Source organism: Leuresthes tenuis, unplaced genomic scaffold, assembly GCF_036924035.1.
Source record: "Leuresthes tenuis unplaced genomic scaffold, fLeuTen1.0.hap1 SCAF_17, whole genome shotgun sequence".
NCBI classification, from domain to species: Eukaryota; Metazoa; Chordata; class Actinopteri; order Atheriniformes; family Atherinopsidae; genus Leuresthes; species Leuresthes tenuis.
In genome coordinates, this window is record NW_027325371.1 from 16,246,991 (window position 1) to 16,257,060 (window position 10,070).

Sequence of the window (10,070 nt, forward strand, 5' to 3'; positions counted from 1 at the left end):
ACAAGTTGGACTGCCAAGCATGTGATCACTGCTGACTGCTTGTCTGTTTGATAGTAAGATTATGCAAAAACTACCAAGATGAACTTCATGAGACATGGTAGAGATATGGGGTATGAATAAAATCATTAAGAATGTGTGCAGAACTGGATAACTTTCTTTAAAATGGTGAAAAAGAGCATTTGCCTCGGTTGAAGTTGAGGGCCGACCTTCATCAAGAGGGAATTATTAATCAACCACTTGTCCATCTAACACCTTTAAACATACTGTACATCACCGCTCTAAAATGTAGAGTACTGTGTGACATCATGTTCCCAGCTTATTTCTGGGTGTATGGTGTCTGTCTGGGTTGACACCAAATGAATGAAGCACATCCTCCATGTGTTTAAGCCTTTCATTTCAAGACACAGTCCTCATAAGATCAGAACCAGCAGGATTGACCCAATGAACGTATCTGGTGTGTGGAGACCTTGAATAAACTCATGTTATATCATCCAATTAAATCCTAGATAATGGAAAACGAAATGGATATCTCCTGATGTGGCGGCAGCAGCAACAGCCGTTCTCACATTAGATCACAGCCAGATGGCACTATGTTTCCACTGAGGTGCTGCCTCAAGTCTGTCCTCTAGTTGTCTGAATTGAAATGACATATTTTCCCACATCAGAAGGGTCACTAATAATGATACCACCATTCTGCTGACTGCATTTAGATTTAGATTTCAGAGTCTGTCACAATTGTTATCAGGCACAAGTGTCTCTTCCTTTTGATTCATGAAACATATCCGCTCCCGCTTTTCTTTTTAAGTAAAAGTTAACACCAAAAGACAGACACAGTTTACGAAATCATTTTATTCATTGTTAAAAAACAAAGCAAGCAAAATTACAGAGTGGATTTAAAAAAAAAAAAAAAGCCTTTTAAAAACAGAAACTAAAGAATGAAATTACTTATGGGAGTTGCTTTGAAGATCATTCAGCACAAATGTTCTAGCTGCATAAACAAGCTGGACAAATAAGGGATTGTTGAGGAATAATTAACAATCGGGCATGGAGTCGCACGTTTGTCCCCCCTGGTCACCTGTGTCAATGCTAACATTGTTGTCAGTCTCAGCTGGGTGGTCAACGTTCGCGCTGTGGTCACCATGGTTACTGTGGTCACTGTGTTGATCATTATCATGATTCAGTTGTGCGTATTCCACCGACACCTGTCGAAATGCAAGGCTCACATTAGGAAATAGTCTTATTTGTGGCTGGTACACTGACTGACTAAAGATACAACCCAATACAGATGCCCCATCAGACCCCGAGGTCTAAACATCATGGGTTCTGTTTGGGATTACATGAAGTGATAGATGACACAGAGACACGAAATCACAATCTAAGTTGCCAACTGATGCCAACAAGGGAGAGCAGAACAGCGGGGGAGTGGTTAGAACATTTAGAAAGCTCTGGTTTGGACATATTGGTCAACTGCATCTTTTCTGTGAAGAGTTTGTCTGCTTGGGTTTTCTGCACATGCTTCTGTATATACTCACAGCCCAAAGACTGCAAGCATGCATGGTTGTCTGTCTCTGTGTTAACCCTGTGATCAAATTAACCTAGTTTGAACCCCATTTTTCCCCAGTGGCATCTGGGATAGGATCCATCCTTCCATGACCCTAAACAGAACCAAGCCAGAAAAGTGGATGCTAATAAAGCAGGAGAGGGTTATCAAAAAAATTGCTGTGCTTTTTGGTAGGTTTCTTTTGCTTGAAATTCAATCAAGGAATGTGACATTTCACAATGAACAGCTGAGGTTGAGTTGTGCTGTAAAAGACCAAAAAAACCCTTCAGACAGAAGGTTGATGAAGTTCACCAAGAAATAAATATTTCAGCCCAAAGAGCAACAGTGTGAATAATTTCTTGAACACATCAGCAACTGTTGAGCACAGTGGTGGATTTGGAGAGATTGAACTGGTACTGGGAAATACCAGAAATAATACCACAAATACCAGCAAACTTGAAGCAGACGGTACTCTATGAAAAGGCTAATGAGCAGTGCATGCAAGATGGTCCAAGAATCTCACAAAACTAGAAGCCCTTTACAGGTAGAAAAGACAGAATCTGCCATAGCAGAGCTGATAGACACTGCCAAAAAACGTCTTACATGCTGTGAAGGATGGAAATAAAAAAGTAATCTTGTTTCGATTATTACAGAAATATGTCACATTTAACGTAAAAAATAATTATTTCAGTTACCTGGAGAAAAATTATGAAATTTGACTCCACAGGCTATCTGTTTATTTTTGTCTCTGAAACGTCTCTCTGAACAAAAATACCAGTATGGGAGAGTTTGTCTGTTGTTAGTATGTATTTGCACTGTATGCATAGTGTATATGCAATGCTACTTACACCATCACTCAGCTCTGGAACTCCTGCAAAAACAAAACCAGAGGTCAAGCTCAGGAAGCAAAAGGAGCCTGGGGATTAATGGAGGGCTTGTGTAGCCATCAGCACTCCCACTAACAGCACTCTGTTCCCAGGAAACACATTCATAGGTACACTAATGTGTACATGCTGATATAGCTTTCTTCCACTAAGTCTTAAAGTGCACAGAAAAGAGGGCTTTCCTTAGTTTCTGCTGCATTATCGTGTGACAACAATGCAGTCAACCAAGTCCATGACTGAACAATGGACACCAGTTCTCCCGCGAGTATCCAACAATTAAACAGTTGCTCACTTAGTTGAAACGGATGCACAGACTGTTTGGCTCTGTTGTTAAAACAGGAAGCTCTCTTTGACGAAAGCAGGAAGTGGACACCTGGAGACTGAGCCATCTGTTTTAATGGGACATTCTTTTGCTAACAATGCAAATGTTTACAGTAGGAGCTGATCCTGTTTCCTGTTTTTTTTTCTTCCAAATAGCAGTGACCTTATTTCTTCCACCATGTTACTTGAAATGGCTTTGAATTAGGAGAGTGACGTTCGTCTTACCTTGCTGAGAGTTGCGCACTTCGCTGTACACGGTGTCTGTGCCCTGTTTCACTGGAGCTAACAAACAAACGGAAAAGTTTTAAGCACTTTCCTTTGCTCACGTACTGAAGGCATGTCGGATAATACTGAAATTAAGAAGTCGTCTCACCTCTGTTAGGATCTGCCTCTCTGATTTGTACTTCTGTGTACTGAGGTTCGGGCTTTTCTGGTATGGTCACACTCTTCTGGTCATCAGACTCTGCAGCAAAAATAGTTTAACTCAACAGTAATTCCTACATTTTAAAGAAAAAGTGCAGATTCAAAATGATAGTTCTATTTTATTTCTATTAAATTCTATTTTTCACCAACTTAAAGTTGTACTTAATGGGCAAAACCTACAACAACATTATGCTACAGAACTGGTTGTGTGTCTACACAAAATTGCTCATTATCTGTCCCACAGAACTCCATTTTTTGTCCAAATCAAGTACAGAAATACACATAGGTATTTCCTAACTCTGATTTGGGTGAGGACTTTATTTAATATATAAAACATTGGTGCTTTGAGTTAATCCTTATCCACTGTCCTGCTGCTGTGAATCAACCTGCTGCACACCTCATCAAACACGTATGAACTGGAAGATGAAAACAGTCCAGAAAATACAATACATTTTCTACTCCATGTGTGAGTAAATCACTCCACTGGACCCTTTTAGCCTTTGAAAAAAAGGGAAAATAAATAATAATGATGATTACAAATTAAACCGTCTGTAGACTACTCACCAGAGCCTGAAACATGTTCACTCCAAACACTTTTTCCCATCATACCTGGCGTTACTACACAGGGAAGACAAAAGCAGCAACATTCTGATTACTGAATTGGTGCAATCAACAGCATTACTTATACATTAAAGTAAGCATCTTTACCATTGGCAGCCTCATTGACTTCTGCCTGGGTGAGGCTCAGTCGCTCTGTTTTGGTGCCGGCTGACTTCCTGAGATGAAATCGAGACAGAAGACGATCAACAAGAGGTCCTATGGGCATCCATAACATGCATCTTTAAAAATACAAGCATAAACGATATGACTTACACCGACAGCTTGCCAGTTCTTTTCCTCTTGAATTTAAGGAGACGTATTTTGAAGGCAATAACGAGGATCAAGATGAGTAAAAGTAGGATGCAGAAGACCGCAATAAGACCTTTCTTCCACCCAGCCAACTTCACTAGAGAATACACTTGCATTAGACATATGGATCAACCAGATGATTACTAAATTATAAGTAAATTATAAAACTCACAAGTACGTAAAACTTTTCTGCTGTTAAGTTTAACATTTCGTTTTGGGTGCTGACACAAGTATATGATAATTAATTTCATATTGCAAAACAGTATGAGTGTTCAGTGCAGATAGATTTAGCCTTTAAATTACAGGTTGAAATCAGTTATTTGTCCTGTTGTTTTCTAATGAACAAAACAACCTTTGAATCCTGACAGTGTACCAACTGATTTGTCAACAAGAGGAGGCAAAGATGCGATTTTTTATATTATTCTGTGCAACATAGTACCGTTACGTAATCATTATATTCTATGCTGAAAAAAATTCTTCGTTGTGCGTCTGGGGACTTGTAACTATACCGCAAGCTGATTGTTAATAATGCATGAGACAAGTTTAATCCATGAGACAAGGCAGTTATCTGCACCTTCCTCGCACCACAGTGAGCAACCAAAGAGAAAGCACACCTCCAATTGTGACTTTGAGACTCTTGGTTTCCTTGGCCAGGTTTGAGCTCACACAGTAGTATTCCCCTCCATGCTCTCCTCTAAGGTTTTGTATTCTGTAGGTTCCTTCCAGTTTATTGGTAGACAGGGACGCAAGAGTACCCTTTTTCTCACTGTGGTACCAGGTGAAGTTAATGGGTGGACTCCCACTATGAACAGAGCAGGTGAGAGTCACGCTCTGCCCCTCAGAAATGTCCCCTGCGTTGGGATGAATAGTCAGCACTGGCGTTGACACAGGTTCTGGATAGAAGAATAAGCGTTAAGAGATAGCATGTTTTACAGCATGTTTTACATCAGTTTTTAAAAAATGTTTCATATTGTCGTAATTCCTGCATGCAACAAACCTATTATTCTGGTTGAATGCAGCAATTGCTGTCCTAATGCTATCACGGCAGGCTTGCTGAAACTGTTTCTTGCATGGCAAAGAAAATTGTTTAAATCCAAGCTCTTGAGGATGGCTGGGGAGTTGAAAATGGCCTGTTCTCCTGGCTTGCTCACAACTTTCTGCTCAGTCACCTTGTTCGGGATGTGCAAGGTGTACGTGATGGGCAGAGTGCCTCTGTCACTGTGACAGAGCACCTGGAAACGCTTTCCCAAATACAGCGTGCCTCCGATCACGTTCAGCACAGGTTTCGAAACAGGAACTGGGAGAAAAAAAATAACAAGAAGGCGGCAAGACACTATCAAGGAAATGTAGTTAAGAATGGACAGTTTGCACCTATTCTAAGCCATATCAAAAGGCTTTGAGCTAAATGCTAACATGTTCAAAAGTAGGTAAAATACAAGGCAATACAAAGTATGGCTGAGGCTAAAGAGAATGTTATTAGTTTAGTGGCCATTTGGACATAAATCAAAGTAGTGAGCAATTTGATGGAACTATGAAAGTCAATAAGGAACAAAGCTCATCTTGAGAGAAGCAGAAATGTTTTAATCAAAGTCCATCCATTCATCAATCAATCCATTTATGCATTCATCCATCGTCAAGAATATTGACAACTCAGGAAGAGTTGTGGGAACCTATTTCTATTAGTAGTGGTCTTAGTATCATGTACAAAATTTGGTCAAAATCCATCTTGTAATGCTCTTATCCTCTGACATGTGATGATACATCATTTATAGCTGGTTCCATACATTTTCATTAACTGGCTTTCATTAACTGGCTCTGCAGTGGCAACAGCATCAGTATAGTCCTGATGGAGAAGAGGCTACAGGTGGGGAGTGTAATGCTTACCTTTGGCTTGAACAACAAGTCTTTGGCTCTCCTTAATTAGATTGTGTCTCAGAGAAGCAGCCTGGGCTTTACAGGAGTAGTTGCCATTTTTTTCAAGGTTCACCACAGTAATATACGTCTCTGCTCTGATCTGTTGGATGTTATCGTTGTAGGAGGTTGACTTTGTGGTTTCATTGTCCACCTCCAGTTGGATGTTATCCTTGTTGAAGAAGAATTTCATGGTTTCATTGGTGATCCTCTCAGGAACGTAAATGGAAACAGAGCAGGTCAGTTTGAAACGGTCTCCTTCAAAAATTTCTATCGGCTCCACAGTCAGCCGTGGCTTTGAAAACAGCTCTGTGGGGTTGACAGCAAAATTGAAAGGTTATGAATTCTTTTAACCATATATTTTCATTTTGATGACACAGCAAGTTTCAAATGTATGACAATAGTGTACTTGGGGCCATGTTAGGCATTCTTTTTAGTACGAGGTCTTGCCTTTGACTGTGAATTCTTTAGAACTTTGTTTCTGGACACTTCCCCACTGTGCCTTGCAAACAAGCTCCCCAGAGCCCCCTTCCTGAGCAGTAAATTGATGACTGAGGGCTGACGCAGCTTCCTTGAGAATCCTTTTGTCCTTCATAAGGAATACTTCAATGTTCTTTAATGGGATAGCCACCACTTTACAGATAACTTCAACAATTTCCCCCTCAAACTCAGTTTGGGAGGGCAGAATATTCATCACAGGGGTAATGTTGAGCTCTGTAAGAAACAATTCAGAATAGTCAGACACACCTTTCCTCAAGTTATTTGATCTACCTCCGGTGACAAACTATGACTTGATGTAATCACCTTTGACAATCACTTGAATCTCATTGCTGCGGTTGGAGCCTCTGTTCCCAGAAACCAAACTAATCTCATAGTCACAGGACAGGAAGCAGTCTCCTATGTGTCTTAGTCTTAGTTTGGTCTCTGATGAATTTCCATTTTTTTGTAGCTGCTTTATCTTCTCAGGCTCGCCATTCCAAAATCTCTGGTAAAATTTGAATTTTAAGGGTCCTTTCTCCCCTGGGGCACTGCAGGTGGCCACGAACTCCTCTTTCTCATAGGGTGCTAAATTATTCAGATGCAGAATGGGGGTCTGCAGGCCTGTGGAGAGGAAAAACCAGTGGAACAGTGAGAAACACAGCTATCATCTTGCATACTGATACTTATTCAGCTATAGATGTAATTACATAAATTTGAGCTATTTCAGCATGAGAAATACTTTGGAGTTTGTAGCAAAACTAAAATATTTAAGTAAGTACAGCTGACTGGATGCTGCTAGCTTAAAGTAACACGAGACTTTGGCAATTTTTTTGTATTTGACTCCTCAGACAATTGTGGGATGTAACACCACTGTCATGAAAAAAATATCTGTGTGAGCCCTGCACATGTACAGTCATACACTCATTTTCTGGCCCAGGAATGTACATAACAAAAGTCCATGTACGAGTCAGAAGCATATAGGTTTAAGGATTACAAACTTCTCCAGTGCTGCTTTAAGTTTAATATCCTACAAAACAGTCACCAGACCAGTGCAGTAATATAACTGAAAAAACCAAACCACTGGCCTCCTCCTCAGTTCTACCTGTTACATCCAGTGTCTGGATGTTGCTGGGGCTGCTCTTGTCCTTAACTCTGACTCGACATTCGTAACTTCCGGAGTCAGCCGCCCTTGCTGGGTTGAGCTCATATACCACCGAGTCTTCTGTGGTGTTAGTGGAGTGGATGGGAGCGTCATCCCGTGTAAGCTGGAAATTGTGTGTGAGCTGAGAGATGTTGCTGTGACTGACGCTGACGTGGCAGCGTATCGACACCGGTGTCCCGCTCTGAACTGTGCTTTTGGGTAGGATTGTGAGGCCAACGCTGTTTATAATGAATGCTGTAGTTTCCAATGTCATGCAAACACACAGAGACAAAGTCATGAACATAACATAGAAAAAAATGAAATAAGAAAACCAACAACAGGAACTTTAGCTGATGTAGACAAACTATGCTATTTAACTACGCTATATAAGAGAGAACTCACTCTTGACCCTTGACCTAGCAGTCTGGAGTTATAGTTAAGGTCAGGACAAATACTTTTTAGATTGAAATATTTTTTGGAAATGTGTTTTTTTTTGCTTGAGTTTGATATTGATACTATTCATACATTCTATACATACATACCAAAGATGAAACTACCCATTTGCTGATTATCTCATCTCAGCCTAATGACCAGAAAGGGGGTTAGTGTAACTAAAACTCCCATATAAAATAGTCAGATCTCTCTTATTTTGACCAATCTTTAATCATATTAAGGTGCAGATTGATGGATTTTGTAGTGATAATAGGTTATTCATGTCATTCTTGAGATCACAAGGATTGTTAAGAACTTGTAATAAATTACACATTTATGTTGAGATCTCAAAATAACAAGGCTGGGTTTTCTCAAAATAACAGGTTACAAATTTTGTTTGTTCGGGTCATTAAAGTGTGTTTTCCTCCACTAACTGAGGCATTAAAGAATTGATTCAACTCTTATCTATGCCCAGAAATGTCACCGCCTTTGGTCAAGAGCAGACATTTCCTGAACTCTGTGCAGCAAACAGAATTATACACGCATGTCTTGACTTAATGCTACAGATCCTTGCAAAAGGACATTGATAATCAAAGCTGAAATGCAGAGTTAACAAATGGTACCAATAATTTTAGAGCTCACCATAATCACCTTATGATCTCAAGAAACCAAAGCTCGTTTTCTCATGATAACCGGATATTATTATGAAGCATGATCTTCAGAAAACAAAAGGCAAATCAGCTTCATCTCAAGATAACACACTATTCAACTTGTGATCTCGAGTAAACGACACCAAAATAAATGATCGGCAGCAAGACTTCTGTAGCTCTAACTACTATAGACTTAAATTATAATTCATCCTCAGATTCAGTACTCTGCCACTGTAAGGTCAAACTGAACAGCCTTAGGCTCCACTGATGAGAGATGATTTGGGAATCAGACGCAGGTCTACCAAATTTGCAGAAATGAAATGCCATGTATTTTTTCTTTTTTCGAGCATTAGCCATGTTAGGAAACCTTTGAAAAGAAAACCCTTTTTTCTTTTTTAAACAAACACACCCAGATTCAGTTCACTGACTCCAAGAGAGGAAGAGGGCATGGCAGAGACTTCCTCTAAATAGTTAAGAACTGTTTAGTGGAAGTGAGAAAAAAAAAGAGAGATCAAGAGGACATTAGGAGGTTCAATAAAGTTCCAATTGTTTAATAGCTAGTATAATTTAGGATGCACAGAATCACCCGTAATAACTAAAAATGACTTGAATGAATATTCCTGAAAAATTTAATATATCAAGAAGGCCACAGTGCACTGAACAATACCCGTTTCCTGCTAAAACAACTCTGTTTCAAGGTGTGTCATAAAATAGCTTTTTTATGTATTCAGGGAGGACCACATAACCTCAAACTGTCACAGCACTGTAAAAACTACAACAACAAAAAGACTTAAATACAGACACTTACATGACTCTCCTCTCGTGCATTGCCCTGTGTTTGGGGGAAAAAGACAACAGGCAGGGGAGAAAAGTGAGAATTAGGAGATTAGGTTAAGTGAAACAACATCCTTTATCCTGAAAGAGGCATGACAGTAGGTCCTTACAGATGAGTAGGAGGCTGATGAGAAGCTGAAGCAGCAGTCTGGGGGGTCTGGAGCCCATCGTGAGCAACGATAGTCCACTGATGATCGTCAGCTGGCAGAAGAGACAGAGGCCAGGAAGGGCACTCAGAAATGGGGGAGGAACCTGCCAAGGGAGAGGTGGAGTGTGTCGAAGTCAAACTGTTCAGGACGGTATTAGTGTTGAGGGGGTGTTCCTTGTCTTATCAACCTTGTGCTGCTTGGACGAGCAGGAAGTGGCTTTTACTTCCTCAGGAATAATGCATTGCTGCACTGTTTTCATTAGTGTGGAAGAGAAGAGAAAATTCAACAATAAGATGCAACCTGTCAGCTTTCTGACCTCACATCCTCCTCAGTTCTCTCTCTCTCAGCACAAAGAGGCTGTTTCCTACAAAAAGACTCGCTCCCAAAAAGTTACAA

At 40.2% G+C, this 10,070-nt stretch overlaps 1 protein-coding gene across 1 annotated transcript; it reads right to left on the bottom strand.

Annotated features, from left to right (window-relative positions):
- Positions 1 to 875: 875 nt before the first annotated feature.
- On the bottom strand, positions 876 to 9,834 carry pecam1a (platelet and endothelial cell adhesion molecule 1a). The gene is made up of 15 exons (XM_072369113.1): positions 9,636 to 9,834; positions 9,500 to 9,523; positions 7,571 to 7,864; positions 6,793 to 7,089; positions 6,439 to 6,702; positions 5,962 to 6,297; positions 5,075 to 5,374; positions 4,692 to 4,970; positions 4,042 to 4,174; positions 3,877 to 3,944; positions 3,733 to 3,786; positions 3,119 to 3,208; positions 2,971 to 3,027; positions 2,389 to 2,411; positions 876 to 1,202 (listed from the first exon to the last, which is right to left on the bottom strand). The coding sequence occupies exons 1-15, from the start codon at positions 9,691 to 9,693 to the stop codon at positions 1,032 to 1,034; spliced, it is 2,448 nt and encodes an 815-aa protein (XP_072225214.1). The 5' UTR covers positions 9,694 to 9,834; the 3' UTR covers positions 876 to 1,031.
- Positions 9,835 to 10,070: the final 236 nt, after the last annotated feature.